This window comes from Chenopodium album, chromosome 19 (genome assembly GCF_948465745.1).
Source record: "Chenopodium album chromosome 19, dcCheAlbu1.1, whole genome shotgun sequence".
Classification (NCBI taxonomy): domain Eukaryota; kingdom Viridiplantae; phylum Streptophyta; class Magnoliopsida; order Caryophyllales; family Amaranthaceae; genus Chenopodium; species Chenopodium album.
In genome coordinates, this window is record NC_137852.1 from 41,392,982 (window position 1) to 41,410,704 (window position 17,723).

General features: G+C 29.9%; 2 protein-coding genes across 2 annotated transcripts; both read left to right on the plus strand.

Moving 5' to 3' along the window:
• Positions 1-6,779: 6,779 nt before the first annotated feature.
• Positions 6,780-9,080, plus strand: LOC145593706 (expansin-A8-like). The gene is made up of 3 exons (XM_081650031.1): positions 6,780-7,025; positions 7,437-7,749; positions 8,391-9,080. The coding sequence occupies exons 1-3, from the start codon at positions 6,887-6,889 to the stop codon at positions 8,692-8,694; spliced, it is 756 nt and encodes a 251-aa protein (XP_081506157.1). The 5' UTR covers positions 6,780-6,886; the 3' UTR covers positions 8,695-9,080.
• A 2,357-nt stretch (positions 9,081-11,437) lies between these two features.
• Positions 11,438-13,956, plus strand: LOC145593707 (expansin-A8-like). Its single transcript, XM_081650032.1, has 3 exons — positions 11,438-11,679; positions 12,189-12,501; positions 13,249-13,956. The coding sequence occupies exons 1-3, from the start codon at positions 11,544-11,546 to the stop codon at positions 13,550-13,552; spliced, it is 753 nt and encodes a 250-aa protein (XP_081506158.1). The 5' UTR covers positions 11,438-11,543; the 3' UTR covers positions 13,553-13,956.
• Positions 13,957-17,723: the final 3,767 nt, after the last annotated feature.

Genomic DNA, 17,723 nt, shown 5'->3' on the forward strand with positions numbered 1-17,723 from the left:
AGCCCATACTCGTTTACCAATCAATCTGATTTATGTGAATCATAACTTTTATGAAAATCTTGTATATTTTTGAATATGTTTTGAAATAAGATTTCCAACGAATAAGCCCAAAATTGATTTAAAACGAATAAAATATGAGCTAAAAAATAAGCCCGATCCAAAACTAACAACCTTGCACTGTTTCGTGCAGGTCTTAAACTCTAACAAATAATTTTACCTAATTCCAATTGGATTAGAAAGTAGACTTCTATATCTTTCTAGTGATATTTCATATGTAAACATGCCTTATTACGAGTTACATATCAAAAGTTATACAAGTTTGAAAATCACATGAAAATTTCCTAAATGTCATGCCACATTGCCATCGGCAATTTTGTTGTGTCACAAAAATTTTCTGCCTTTTTTTTCTTCCGCAATCTAACTTATAAGTACGAAACCTCTTCTAAGATTTCGGGCACCAAATTAGACGCAAAAATAGCTCTATTTTACATATTTAATACTCCCAATCATTTCTCCTTCAAGCAATTTGAAAAGATGCTGTAATACTATACTTTATTTAGTTTAATTCTTTTCATTCAATTTATATTCTTTTGAACTTACTAACGTTTAGTTTAATTTACGATGTAGCAATTTAAAGGGAGTACGCTTGAAATGTAAGTAATTTTTTATTAGCTTTTGTCTAACAATTTTTGTTGTATAATTTATTTATTTTGATCACATTTTGCATGTGTAATCAAGAATCATAATTGAAAATCATGAGTAATAAGATAATTTGAACAATCGGGTTAGCTTTCCTTTTAAGCTAGTGTGAACTTCATTATTGGTTACAATGTTTAAAATTATGTAAGCATTAATATTCAACCAACCTAGTAATTTTTAGTTTAGAGTAAAATTAACTTTGATTGTATATTGATTGAATCGCAAAATAATAATACTTGTCACAATAAGATCAAGTAGAGGCTAATCGTACCTTTATCCTTGAACCTTCAGTCGTGGTTCATTACCATATGGAGTAAATAATCTCATGGAATATGAATGGCATGTAACCTCATTGTTTGCCTACTCGACTCAATCAACCCTAATTCTAGCTTATTATCATTATTACTACTTATAATAGACAACCACGCACTGTAAAAAACAAGTGTAATCAATTTAGTTAATTGAAGTTAGTACCTAGCTAATGCTAATCTCAATTACACACGATCTATAATTTGTTGGGCTATGGACCTATTAGCTGCATATATATAATCAGCAAATCTAATGGGAGTAATTAAATTAACAAGAGGTGTGTTAATTAAGTAACGAAGTAACTGTATTAACTACGGCACATCTTTTTGTAAATTCTTGAAATTGTTGCTAGGATCTTACCACATGTATTCTCTTAATTGAACGAACATTATTGCAAGTATGACAATATTTGTTGATCCTTAGCATTAATTTAATTATGAGATTTAATCAAGTTTCTAACAAACCATATTTTAATTTCTTTGTTTTGGAGTATTGAATTAATCAACTTGTAATTACCGACACTTAATACTCGGAGATTAACCACCGATAGTAGTTGACTATATATATGTGATTATGGACTTTATGGTAAATGACAAAAATATGTTGCAAATTGTGTTGCACATTTTGTGCTCTTACGGAACCTTTGGTTTTTTGTCCTTTCCACTTATACATTTGATAATTTGAAAAATAATTGTATGTACATATAATCCCTGATTTTTAGATCTTAAGTGGTTCATTTATTGGATTTTGAATAACTTGAGTGTCTTACTAGGGGTGTGCTCAATCTTGCTATTTGATTTCCATGTACTTGAACTTAGTTTAATTTATTGAAATGAATTGGACATCAATGATTCTTACGAGCGTATAAGATGTTATTTGTACTTACTACAGAGTCATTTTAGAAAAATCGAATCCGATCAAATCAAATTTTTTTTTTAAAAAAATATATTAGTTATACAATTCACATGTGAGGAAGAGTGTTGAGTCTATGCAAACTCACATATGAGTGAATGTATTGTCTAATATAATATTAAAAGAGTGTAAAAGTGAAAATTATTGAGATCATGGGATTAATTATGTCCACTTAATAAGGCTAAAGGGCTAATCCCCTTTTTGTCATATGGAGTTGAGGTGAAACCTCCTTGGTCGTAAAAAGTTCTTATGGCGGATGTGGCCTAGGTCCGTTTATCAATATACGTTTATCATACTTGTATCTTAAAACATTCATACAAATTTCATATTAGATGTTTTTAGATTTCTTAGTGTATATTTCCAACACATTATTATTTCATAATTTTACTAGCTACTCCGTAGTTACTAATAGATAATTGAATATGAATGGTCAAAATTTTGCATTATTAACAAGTGTATTCGTCAATTATATATTATATTTATCTTGTACTAGATTTATTAAGAGATGCCAAAAAACCACAACTCTTCGAAAAATAAAACGTAAACTCTTGAATTTGATTAAGACTTCTGATTTCTCAAAAAAGTTTATATATCCAATTCAACCCTTCTCTTAAAAAAAAAATTCTTTAGTTTGTAAGATATATTGTATTATTTGTATATCATCTCATTTTATTGTAAAATGAACAATATAATTTATTATATCAAATTTCTTGTGCATGCATATTTCTGTACTTATAATTAAAGCCTGAACGATGCATGATCAAAGAAAGATCTTCTTAATTTATTGCCACAATTTAAGCTATGCACGTTAAGAGAGATCGAGTAGATGTTGGCCTTTCTTGCATTTTCTTCTACGATTGATCTTACAGATTAAAAGGGACACTGCTTCTGTTGTAACACATGTGGTTATGATTATATTATGAATGCATAAAAATTATACTATCGAGAATATTTGAAAATGTAATCAATTTCAAACACCAGCATGTACGAAATGTACCTTCATTAGTTCAATATACTACATAGGTCCTTTCCTACTAATTTCTAAACACGTAGTCATATAAATGAAGTATAGAATATTATTACACATGTATTTAATTAAGTACTACCTAGTAGTATTTGGTATAAAATAAAGTCAATAATAGTGTTTGACATGACACTACACGACATAACCTAGTATGATAACAAACTCAAAGCTATTAAGCTAACACAATATGAGTACCACTAAATTATTGTGCAATAACACGAAGTTGATAAGACACAAAACCAACCAGTTTATCACTCAGATCGTCTTGATCAGCTCATCATATAGACTCATAGTATGTGTTTATCCTACATTATACGTAGTTTTGTACTACAAGAGCGAATAGAACACAACGCTACATAGCACAGTTGCCAACTCTATTTAAAAAAACATACATCAATACATGCATTGATAAATTCATCATATCTTCTTTCTTTTGACTAAAAGAATCGAAGTTACTTCAGCTACTCCCTTGGTTCCATATTTACATATTTCGTGTTACCTTGTAACTTTGTAACTAAACTACACTGTTGTGCTTGTGTGCAGTTGTGCACATATTGTTACGCAAGGCTCAAAAGACTAAATGTTACGAGTACCTTTTTAAAAAGGACTTAAGAGCTTTTTTTCTAATTACAGTATATAAAAAAAACCATGAGCGCACTTTATTTTAAGTCATCCATACATCCCTACATGGCTACACTTAACCAGCTAAGGTCCTGTTCTTTTGAGCTTCTGGGCAGAGCAGATTTCAGTAGAGCAGAGTAGGACTAAACTTCTACACACTACGGGATAAAGTAGAGCAAAGCAGGACAGTGCAGAATAGTTACGATTTTAGCAGAGCAGAACAGCTCTAAAGAACAAGGCTCAAATTAGTTGATATTCACTTGTACCAATTGAGGATGTGAAACTCCATACATCATATGAACACAATAAAAGTTACAGAAGAGACAATTTACGGCATGGGAGCAATGCAAGGCGCTAATTAAGCACATAATTACATTTCTTACGAGACCAGAATTCGACATTTGACTGTGTATAAGCTAGACAAGTGGACACATGCATTATTATTTAGTTTTTTTTTTTTATTTTTTTTATTTGTATTAATTATTTATATATATATATTAATATTTTATATTTGTATGCTGAAAAAAGGTAGTTCACGGATTAGTCGGTCCAAGAAATATTTTAGAAGATGCTCTCCTTTTGACTCTGGGTCGGACACACCTTTTTTAACGTAGACCTATTCTTTTTTATTTTACCTTTCTTTTCTCTTCATTTAACTACCACTAACTACTTTTTATGAAATAAATTAAATTTCAACTAACTATATTTATTTTTATAACAAAATCTACTAGGCTACCACTAACTATTGTACTACACTACTACGCTACGTTCATCAGTTTGAATTTGGTTAAAGTATTTACATATATATAGACTTAGGGCCTGTTCTCTTACATTGAAATTCAATTCAGTTCAGTTCTGTTCAATTCAGTTCAGTTCAGTTCAGCACAATTCAGTTCAGTTCAGTTCAGCTCCTAATTTCCTTCTCTTATAAAATATTCAGTTTAGTTCAGTTTAGTTCAGTTCAGCTGAATTCAGTTCAGTTCAGCTGAATTCAGTCAATGAGAACAGACCCTTACCACATGAATATGAATATAGTTTGGGATAAAACCGATAAATCAAAGTCATGCGGCTCATGCCATAATTAAACTTAAAGCTATGTGTATGCAAAGTTTTGAGTCATAATGTTGTCTAATTTAGTCTAAAAGGAATGATGATATGAACTAAAGACTTGGTTTTGAGTCACATATGTTGGCTCTAATATTTTCTTGCTTACTACATGCCTACAAGGTATCCATTAGTTAAATCTTTTTATCGGATTTTAAACTTTAACAATAATGTGCATAGAGTAATAAAGCTTGAATATGCAGCCTTTATGGCTAAAGAAAAGAAAGTTTAAAATCTACTTCATCACATGGTTGATGGTTATACGTCATTCTTTCACAAATAAGCAATAATAGTAGATACAAAGTATTTATTTGTACGTCATAATAGAAGTATTAGGAAAACAAACCAATTACGACATAAACACAGTACACAATACACTGAGATATTATCGTCTAATTCAACTCTTTCCCTAGACGTTTGTGTATACCTTAACACAACCTCATATTACTTTTTGAGCTACAACCGACATGCTTAATGTTTTGCGATATGAGGTATTAAGTTATACATAGAAGTCAGTAAAAGAAATGAACATTTACTATTTTAATTTGTTAGGCTTATACATTAGTCTAGCATTGAATTGGACCCATATTTTATGGTAACTCCAAAGATCTTAATCTAAAGTGACATATTTAAAGATGTCACAGAGTTTGAGCACCGATAGATGATGGGGTTTAATGGTTATCAACTTATCGTTGTTGCACAAGTTGAATACTTTAGTATTTGGACTGCCTCACCGTCAATTTATTAACCTCAAATTTTTCGCCTGCAATTTTTTTGCGCAAACTTAGGAATAAGGTGACGGAATTGAACTATATACGGCCATGTACATTCCCATTTTGCTGCACGAATTGGTATCAAAACTACATGCTAACAATTAACAATTTCATTTGTCCAATTATATTGATTGGTGCTTCCGTCGATCTCTTAGTCTTAGCTTCCCCAGGTTTAGGGGTTCGATATAAGTTAATTCTAAAGGAAAACCGTAATGGATAAGTGATATCGTGCACGACGTAAAAATATGTTGCTTTAGTTTTACGTACGTTCTCAGGATTTATGACAATTAATATTACAATATTACTCTTTATTTATCACAAAAACTCATTAATTCAAATTCAAATTAGGGGGAAAAAAGTTCAAACCGAAATTGAAACATATCATAAGATTCATGTTATTAGATCACCTTTTTGATTTTTTTATATAGCTTTTTACTTTTTTGATCTTGTTGTTGTTGCTTTTAACATCATATCTTAGAACTTTATTATTATGGGACTCAATCTTAAGCAATCCTTGTCCCTTGAGCATTTATTATTGTCACATCATTAGGTATACTTCAATTTCAATAATAATAATAACAATAATAATAATAATAATAATAATATCAAATTGCTACAAAATTAACAATCAAATTACAAATTGAACCTTTATCCATAGATTAAGGGACTGTTCTCTTAACTCAAAAAAAAAAAAAAAGGGACTGTTCTCTTTAGATTAATTTCAGTTCAGTTTAGTTCAGTTTCAATAAGTTCAGTTCAATTCAGTTTTTAATTTCCTTCTCTCATAAAATATTCAATTCAGTTCACTTCAGTTCAGCTCCAATAAATTCAGTCCAATTCAGCTCATTTCAGAAAATCAGAACAGCCCTAAGTCTCCTAAAAATTTAGATTCTTTAACAACTAACACAAAAAAGAAAATAGAAATGAGAGGAAAAAAAAAACAATAGAGACAGTTTACAAATTACAAAGTGCATGTGCAAGTAGGACCCTGGACCAGAAAACTGACGTTAAGCAGTTTGGCCTGGTAAGTCTACTTAAGACAACTTCCATGTGCAAGATTCAACCTTGCTAAAACAAATCCCTTTATTTAACTAAACTAAATCATTAAATAAACAAGATTACTAGCACACAAATTTTTTTATATTTTTTAGGTTGGCTTACTCTTCAATTTAGGTATTTAACTTACCACTTTATTATTTTTCCTCAATTTAAGTTGGTGCTATTTTTTAATCAATTAATTGATGGTGATTTTGTCATTTTGTAATAGGTTAGTTAATCACTACCCCACATAACCTATAGCCTTGAGGTTTCTATATAAGTAAAACCTTTTACCACTTCCTTACCACAAAGCAAAGCAAATAGCTTTCTAGTCATTTTCTTTCAAACTCTCCCTTCTCTTTTTTCCCTCTCCCTCCCAAAACTAAAACTCTTACACTAAGAATATATGGCTTCTCCTACCATGTTGGCCTCTTCCCTCTTCGTCTTTGTCATTAATATATGCCTTCGCGGTGTCTACGGTGACGCCGGTTGGACGAATGCCCATGCCACATTTTACGGTGGAGGTGACGCTTCTGGCACAATGGGTAAGTTCACATATATATTGTCTATACATTAGACGTTTAGCATTATGTTACATACTCATATACACAAGTTATTTACCAACATTCATAACCAATGCTGTTGTTCAGAATTAATTGTCACATTGTCGTTAGTTGACAGTTGACTACTGTTATGTTCATGCACATGTCTTAAGAAGTTATTAGTCACAAAAAGTCACCAAAACTGACAAATAAATTAGGGTTACAATAAAAACAAGTAACGATGCATTGACATTGTAAAACCAATACAATATGACATGCAATAGTTTTTACTAGTAATTAGTAAATGTAGACACTGTACAGATTTTTACTACTGCAACAGTTAATTTGGGACAGAGGGAGTACGTATAGTTTATATTTATATGTATCTAATTAGTTAACGTAACGAAAATGCAGGGGGAGCATGTGGATATGGAAACTTGTACAGCCAAGGGTACGGGACTAGCACGGCGGCACTAAGTACCGCGTTATTTAACAGTGGAATGAGTTGTGGAGCTTGCTACGAACTAAAATGCAATGACGACCCAAAATGGTGTGTAGCAGGGAGTATTATAGTGACTGCTACCAATTTTTGCCCACCAAATTATGCATTGTCTAATGATAATGGTGGATGGTGCAACCCTCCTCTACAACATTTTGATTTGGCTGAGCCTTCTTACTTGAAAATTGCTCAATATCGTGCTGGAATTGTTCCAGTCTCTTTTAGAAGGTACAATCTTTATTTATATTTTGCTTATGTACTCACTATTTTTATTTAATTGATATGATTGAAATCTTTTCATGAGATAAAAATTTGAAGTAATAAAAACAAAAAGGATCAGAAAGAGTACTAATAATGCGGAGTATTTTTCTTTAATATTTCAATTGATAAATGTTACGTAGTAAATGTTTCTTGAAAAAGGGGGCTACACTCATATGATTAAGTTGAATTTGGGATGCAAGTAGCCAAGTAGGGATTAGGAACATTCTTGTAAAATGAAAACAAAAAATTTGAAAAGAAAAGTAATGAAAATGACCCTTAGGCCCTTTTTTCTTCATTAGATTTTTAATGACCTTTTTTAATTAACCAATTATTATTGATTATACTAATACTACGTAGATCGTTATTGATGAGTGGCTTAAAGGAAATTCATTAAATAAACATTAATCATTTATAAACATTTTATACCAACAAAATACGGAGTAATTTTTACTGATTAAAACTAATTTTTATTGAAATTTGTTATTATGACTAGTCGCCCAAATAGGGTAATATTTGGTATTTAAATATGCATAAAGGGTTATTTAAGCCAATTGTTTCTTGGGGTATATAATTCTAGTAATCTAATATGGTATGCTATAAATTTTCAGGGTACCTTGTGTAAGAAAGGGAGGAATAAGGTTCACAATCAATGGACACTCCTACTTCAACTTGGTCCTAATCACTAATGTTGCCGGTGCCGGTGACGTCCACTCGGTGTCGATCAAGGGTTCGAAAACCGGGTGGCAACCCATGTCAAGGAATTGGGGCCAAAATTGGCAAAGCAATTCTCTATTAAATGGGCAAAGCCTCTCATTCCAAGTTACTTCTAGTGATGGAAGGACTATTACTAGTAACAACATTGTTCCTGGCAATTGGCAATTTGGTCAAACTTTTGAAGGAGGACAATTCTAACTTCAAAAAAGAAAAGGCCAACAAAAATTCCAAGGAAATGATATAATTTCCTAGGAAAATTTTCTTCAGGAAATTAGGAAGAGAATCTTAGAATTAAAAGGAGGCTTTTTTCTCCTTAATAGATTATGGCCAATATTTTTGCTGTGGTGCCTATACTAGCACCCGCTAATGGCCATTTTCTTTATAAATAGTGATACATAGGCTCTTGTGTTTTTTAAATTTTGGGAGTCTTTATAAGGAATGATGTTTTTGTTGCCTGATTTTAATGGGCAAAAACATCAGTTCTTTTTTACTCGCAACATCTTGATTTTAACAGGCGTTGTAATTCTGTTTTACATCCTGTAGTATGAATTTTTATCAAGGTAATACGAAAATCTTTCAGTTCAGCTGGCTTCTTCTAATCTCTTTATTTGTATGTGTTTTGTGTTGAACGCTAATATAGTTTGTATTTTTTGTTCAAAGCATATGTAAAAAAAAAAAAAAAAAAATAAAGTTAAAAATAAAGTAAATTGATGATACACTTGAGCAATTTGAATATAAATCAAAATGTGTGGAATCATTTATCACATTAAATTAGTAAAATAATCTGGAATCAAACCAAAAGACTCATTAAAAAACATACTCTTCTTGTATTTTGAATGTTTCAAACAAAATAATTGAAAGAGAAGATCAAGTAAAGAATAAAAGTGGGGATGGAAAAGCGTTGTAAGGGAAACCAATTGGACATCAGCGATGATAACACGGGCGAATACTCTTCTTGTATTTTGAATGTTTCAAACAAAATAATTTAAACATTCATAAAGTTACATTGAAAGACCTGCAAAAGATCAAAATATCTTGCAACAAAACTTAAATTATGCAATTTGTATACATCTTGCAACAATAACATAATGTGATTGTAAAAATATAGCTTAGCTAAAATTCTTTAAAATGCTTGTCTTAACCCGTCATAAGAATTTAAAAAGTTTTGAACCATCCAAAGAGTCCGTCCTAAATTGGGTTGGGTTGGACCATTTTTGATCACCTCTAGGATGCAAAATAGCGAGGTCAACTCAATGAACATTTAATTTTATGTAAATTAAAGTATGTTATGTAACAAACGATAAATTTTGGGTGAGACAGACTCACTGTAAGTCTGCCGCCATGAACAACACTCACAACACCGTACCATTCCCATTCCCATTCCCATTCTCACTCTCAATTCAACCTTCTTCTTTGTGTGCTTCAATTTTTCCTTCTCTTCTTCGCCAATGTTGTTTTCACCATCAAATTCCAATTATCAGCATCAATGCGATGGTCGAAATAAGGGAATAATAGCAGAGAGAATTATGTCTGAATTGGATTTGAATCCGAATGAATTCAGCTTTGAGGGAGAAAAATTGAAGATAATAGCCGAATTCTAGGGTTTTTTTATTGGGGGTTGATCGATAATAAGACTGTTGTGAGGAGGAGGAATCGTGGATTCTTCAACCTCCATTAATGCATAAAAGAAGGTTGAATTGAATAATATAATGGAGAAGAAGTAATCAAAAGAGAGATGAAGAGAGTTGTGAAAATGAATAAGCCCTAAAATATTAATGTCAGCCGTCAGGTATTAGATTATTATTATTTGGTATTAGATTATTATTGTCAGTGTCATTAGATTATTATTGTATGGTATTAGATTATTATTGTTTTGTATTAGATTATAATAATTTGGTATTAGAATATTATTGTCAAACATTAGATTATTATTGTATATATGGTATTAGATTGTTTCCTCAAAAAAAAAAAAAAAAAAAAAAAGGTATTAGATTGTTATTGTCTAATATTATAATATTATTGTCATATATTAGAATATTATTGTCAAGACATGTTGGACTCACGGTGAGTCAAGTCTCACGCCAAACCTTCTCATGTACCAGATCCTTTAATTTTTAAGTGAATTTCTAATTAATCTTACTTTATAGAATTATAGTGATATCTTTTTGTGTTATGTGGGTACAACTCACATAAGGGCTTTTAATTCTTTTTTTTTCCCTGGCCTAATAACTTTAATAAATACATTTTGATAGTCGTATCTTTTACATTTATTGAGATTCACCACAAAAATATCCCAATAATTAAGAAAATCATCAACTAATATGCATATTGGATGGTTTGTTATTATTCTTACAAAATTTAATAATAATAATAATAATAATAATAATAATGATAATAATAATAATAAAAGGAGGTTGTTACATTGTTGAAGCGGATCCTAAGTTCTCGAAGACTCAGGATATTGGGGCACGTGCTGCAACTCATATCTTTACTAGGATCAGCTTTTCTATAGTTAGAGGAGTGGGAGCCCAGATTGTATTTCGGCTTCCCACTAATTTTCTATAGGTTGTATAACTTTATCTGTTTTTATCATAATAATAATAATAATAATAATAATAAATAAATAAATAAATAAATAAATAAATAAATAATTAAACAATCAAACACAAAAACATAATACATACTTATTACATTGATCATCAACAATGATTTAGAAGTGCATGTGGAGATGGGACCGATTTACTTAAGCAATTGAGAAGTCCTACCATGTGCATTCATTAAGTACTTAAATACGTGATATTGGCCTACCTAAATCAAGTATTATGTCATTGTATTTAATTTAATTACTCATATTGAGGCATTGCAAGCTAAGATAGTCATTATCATTTAGAGACAACTTTGCTTATACATAACCCTACCTTATGCCTATATAAACATTACCTTACTCCAAAATGTACTACCAATCATCACTTAATTCATCCCCTACTTTGTTTCTAATCCCTAGCTAATCTATAATTAAAACTAATTTTGTCATTAACAACGACATAATGGCAATCTCGTCAACATTATCTACAACTTCAATTTCCTTCATCTTAATTAATCTATTATCACTTTATGGTGTAGTTTTTGCAGACTTAGGTCATGCTACTTTTTATGGCGGAGAGGACGCATCTGGCACGATGGGTAAGCCTAATATTATCTATTTAGATGGCTACATTTTTTCTAATTAATACTTTCTAGTGGTATCCAATCAATTAGTCCAATGTCCATCGTTAGTTTTATAGGTCATTACTCTACATCCACTACAATATACCACAAAAAAGGGTTATTATATATATAGAAAATTTTAAAACAATTGAAATAATACATTATTAGGGCTTACATAATTAGAGCTCTTTACGTACAAATTTATTCCATTGCAATTTGTCATTAGTTAAGTTAGTTGGATGTTAGCTTATTGGTTAATTAATGTCTTCAATTTATAGACTTAAATGGTTTTCGAATTTCTATCAACTCAAAACTGCCTAAGGAACAAGCCGTATGTTTTGTCTTGTGTAAAATTGCAAAGTAGGAAGTTGATTATACCAAATAAAAAAGTTTAAAGATAAATAAATATTCTAATGTTGCATTTTGAAGATAAACGTGTCATTTTTTTTATAAGTTCATTTTATTCATTATATTGGAAAATGTAGGAGGAGCTTGTGGATATGGAAACTTGTACAGCCAAGGGTATGGGACTAGCACGGCTGCCCTAAGTACCGCGCTATTTAACAGTGGATTGAGTTGTGGCTCATGCTACGAACTTACATGTAACGGAGACCCGAAATGGTGTCTCCCAGGGAGCATTATTGTCACAGCTACCAATTTTTGCCCTCCAAATTATGCCTTATCTAATGATAATGGTGGATGGTGCAATCCCCCTCTTCAACACTTTGATTTGGCTGAACCTTCTTTCTTGAAAATTGCCCAATATCGCGCTGGAATTGTTCCCGTTTCTTTCCGAAGGTAATTTTAAGTGCAACTGTTACACGAGTAATTTATTATACATAGACTATGTTCTCTTTAGATTATTTTCTACTTTCTAATAATTAACGTGCATGATTACAAATTTTAGATTCAAGTACTACATTTTCGCTAATTTTGACAATTTCGCTAATTATTATTGTAATTCTTTATTCAAATGTCTTGTTAAGAACACGTTCATATAAAATTGTCTTCTTTCATTTTGACAAAGAAAATATGAGATATACGAAGTAATGAATTAATTGAAGTGAAAAAGACAACAAGATAATACAATAGTACGATTTTGAAAAGTCGCACGTGAACACTTCATTTTCGGCCCTACGCTCTTAATCAAAGTTGGTTGTAATTACAACAAGTGTTCGGTAAGACGGTTATTAGCTTAATTATTAGAAGATGCTTGTACGAAACCTTTTGTGAGCTTGGGATGTACACTAATTTTATTGTATTATGGTATGATTTAAATATTACTTTTATTGTTAACGTGTTTAACTATTTATGTACATTTAGGAAAAAGATCATGGGTAATTTTTAACATTTTTAGCGTAACTGTACATGCATCTTACATTATACTGTACAACATGTTAATATTAAGAGTTTGTGACGCTTTTAAAAGTATAAGATAGTCAACTTTAATTAGTAAAGCGGTTTAATTACCATTAGAAGAAGGTAATAACTTATGGCTTACCCTCTAATTTGTGTTGCTTACCCTCTAACTTAACACTTTGACAGGGTACCTTGTGTGAGAACAGGAGGAATAAGATTCACAATAAATGGACATTCCTACTTCAACTTGGTCCTAATCACCAATGTAGCCGGAGCCGGTGACGTGCACTCGGTTTCTATCAAGGGTTCAAAGACAGGGTGGCAACCTATGTCTAGGAATTGGGGTCAAAATTGGCAAAGCAATGGTTATCTCGACGGCCAAAGCCTCTCTTTCCAAGTTACGGCTAGTGACGGAAGAACAATCACTAGCTACGATGTTGCTCCTGCTAATTGGCAATTTGGCACGTCTTATGAGGGTGGTCAATTCTAAAAAATAAAATCAATTTAATTAACAATATTATGACAAGAAATCGATGATAATTAAAAGGAACACTTGAGTTGATTTTATCTATGTCAATAAATTGCCAGACTTTCTACATATATATTTTATGTTACATACGAATGTGACAATTAATCATGGACAGAGACAATAGCTTGTAATTGTCGTGGTGTATATTGCCCCCCGCGAAAATTCTTGTGACTTTACTCCTAGTATTGAACAATTGATAGATGCTTAGGCAAGGTGTTCTTATTTTTTTTCAAAAAGCTTATTTTGCCCGATACAAACTGAATTAATTGGCGTTAATAGCCAAGATTCTCAATCAGTTTCAATGTATACATCATGATTAAAGCCTTGTAACTATGATTATCATGAATGAATTTGATTGAGCTTGATATTTTTGGAGTTCATCAAATTAAAGAACAATATTTTTCATTTTTATTTTCTTTAGTTGGATTTATAAGGAGCCACTTGGTACAATATCGCCATGGAGTTTGGTTACTTATATTGTATGGTCTATTTAAAGTTTTTCAAAAGTTATAACAATTGAATGACATTTTGGATTGTTTTACTGGTCTAAGCTAAGGGGCAATAAATCAATAATGCAAATGACAATTGGAAATGACGGGATTTGATTTTTTATTTTTATTTTATTTTACACACGCACGTTCTCATTATTAAGCACTAGTTTAATTACGTGGTGTTGTTGTAACATTGTCATGCGACATTGTTGATCTATCCTACGGTCCTACCCTTAGCTTTGAAAATAATACTTCCTTCGTTAATGGTTATTTGCAACAAAGGAATATTTTATATCTCACAAATAATACCCCTTTGTTGCAAATAACCATTAACGGAGGAAGTATATAAAAATGATTATAAATTAAAAGTTAAAATGAATAAAACTTTATAACATTTGTTTGTTTGAAAAAATTGTAAACTCTCAAATTTACCTCATTTTTCTAATGTTAGTTAAATTTGAGGTATAAAAATATAGGGGTGGTATGTTAAACATACTTATGTTTGACTTTTAGAAACATAATGATGCTATTAGTAAAACTTGATATAAGGGAATTAGGATTAGCTGATTAAAGACTGGAATAAGGATTGAGAATCAGTTGTCGGATATTCAAAAAAAATATATTACTACGTCATGCAACTGTTTTGTAGTAGGTGGGAATGTATATGAATATCGAAAATTCTACTATGATCCCTTTATTTGGACCACCACTATTCTTAATTATCATTGGTTGATTTTTTTATTTTATTTTTTTTTTACCTGATCAAACCATTTGGTATTTTCCTTTTTTAATTCATTTTTTATTTTACAAAATTTAATTACTGAATTTACAAAAATCACTTTAATTATAATTTCGAAATTTATTTATTAAAATCAGATTTTAATTAAATAAAAAAATAAAAATAAATTAAAAAAACGAATAAATTAAAAAAAAATCAAAATCAAAAAATTGTTCATCATGTTCTTCTTAGTTCATCATCAATGTTCATCAACTTTTTTCATCCATGGATGAGATTAAAAATGAACACATGATCAATGTCCATTACCATTCACTCGCGCATCGAAAGCGATTTACAATATGGCTCGAATTAAAAAGCAAATGCGAAATTTTAATATACAAAAAATTTGGGATCGTTGCGACTTTGGGCAGCGATTGAAATCCCTAAATAATAGGTTTGGATTATACAAGTTTGCCAAAACGATGATTTTATGTAATCGAACTCACAATTTTTAAGTTTTACGGTAATCGGGGTTGTCATTAACATCTGAAAAAGAAACCGCATCATTATTTTTTCGAAACCTTGTTTGATCTAAAAAAAGAGAAATCGAAATTGAAATCTTGTTTATGTAAAATGTTTTACCCAAATAAAGGATAGGACATTACCTGAAAATTGTAATTATTAAAACACACATCGTATGACATTAGATTCTTTTGGACATCACCAATTACTGATATATAATTCATTAATATCTTGTTATCTTCTTAATTGGTAGTAAATATGAATGTGGTCTTCACTAGACAACCACAGTTCATGTTAGCCAGGTTTGGTATGAATGGTAACTAATACGAAGTATATATTTACTACATATCGTGGTTTGCTTTATGTATGCATATACTTCAATATTAGATTAAATACTTTTAGAGAAACTATTTTTGTATTTCCTTGTTAGATCCCACAAAACTTAGATTGAAATTTAAACCTTATTTATGAACAAAGAATTTACCAAACATCCAATAGATATTTGCATGAGAAAACAAATTAATTAATTATTGGATATGGTCATAAAATAATGTTGTGGACACTACCAATTTTTAGATTATAATTTGTTAATATCTTGTTATTTTTGTTGTCTAAATAGTTTTGTATTTGTCTATCGTGAATCGGGGGGGGGCTATACCATTCTTTGTGAATTATTCTAGAGTGCGTCGGAGGTGGACTTGGTTTCATGACAACCCCAATTAATACAAAATCAATCAAGAGGCCAAAGCCGTATTACTTTAGATTTATGACTTTGCGCCGTCTGCGTCAAAAAAAAATGTACTAAGTAATTATTATGTATTAGTAGTTTTTTATCTTACTAAAAATGTTTTCATTAAATGTAGTTGTGCTGAACAATTATTATGTAATGAGTAATGTCATGAATGGTAATTACTAATATTGTGTTTTGTTTTTTTTGTATGTACCTCGAGTTTAATTGTAGCTATACTTTTGTTACTCCTTATTGTTTACTTTTTTTTTTTTTGAGAAATTTAATTTTTTTTTGTTTTTTTTTTTGTTTTTATTTGTTTGTCACTGGCACAAATAAATGACAAAAAATATATCCTTTTGTCAGATTATATAGTTTATTTTCATAAAAGATATAATCTTTGATATCATGGTACGACATTAAAAAATTGTTAACAAAATAATGTGAACATATAAATCTCACTTATTATTTTTGTCACACCATTTCGTATTATGAAAATAGGAAGAAAAAAAAAAAAATATTGTGATTTTACAATTTCTTAGTAATGAGCTATAATTGTGGTAAAAAATTATCCAATAATATCACATACATGGGAGAAGATTTGATTATTTGAATTGTTATTGTTATCTTTTGCAATCAAATAATATGATTATTTGAATTTCAATTGCTATCTATTGTAATTGCATAATTTATCAATATCAGATTACAATTTCCATATTGGAAACCTAACATATATTATCATATCATTTTTAAAATTTTAATCAATGATAAAATTAAATAACTATATTATAATTGTTACGTGTATTCATAAATTTCGCTTCATAATAGCTCCATATCCTAAATAATCCACACGAAGTGCCTAGAATTATGGCATAGCTGTATCCACCACTAGAACTTTGTTCATTAGTGGTTATCATTTTCCCTTTTATTTTACCAAAAAGAAATGAAAAAAAAATGAACTTCCTTTCTTAAATCGTGTGAACATATATGAATATATTTGATTTAATGATTTTTGAATATATATTATCCATTTAACTCCAAATTATATTCTTTATATTTTTTTTTCAATAAATAGATATAATATATATTTGATTATTATAAAAGGTTTGACAATAAGATATGACGAAATTTATTCTAACCTAAAAAAAAAAGCTAAAAATCTAAAATTGATTTACCTATAACTAACCCCTATCAATATGATTGATTTTAAGTTTATCAATGATGAGAAAGTTAATATGTAGTACAAAATGATAGTTTCGACATGCATATATTATGCGACTATTAAGGTATTCATTATCATTTAATTCGTGGAAAGTTTTAAAATTACATTTAATTTACTATAATTAAGCTAATAGTTATATAAGTTTAGTTATTTACTATTTTTATTTTTTTTTCCCGTCAAAATTAAGCTAACAATTATGAGAAATATATATACAAGTCAACCTATAGCCTAACTATAGCCTACAATCAAGGCAACGTATAAGGCAAAGATATACATAGAAATATATACTTAACTAATTTAAAGATTTGTACAATAAACTTAATATAATATAATCATATCATATAATCTAACATAACAGTCAACACTAATGGTAATATATGGCAAGTAAAAACAAATTCGAATATCAGTATCATATAAAATAATACAAGTTTTTGGATATATTTCGAATATCG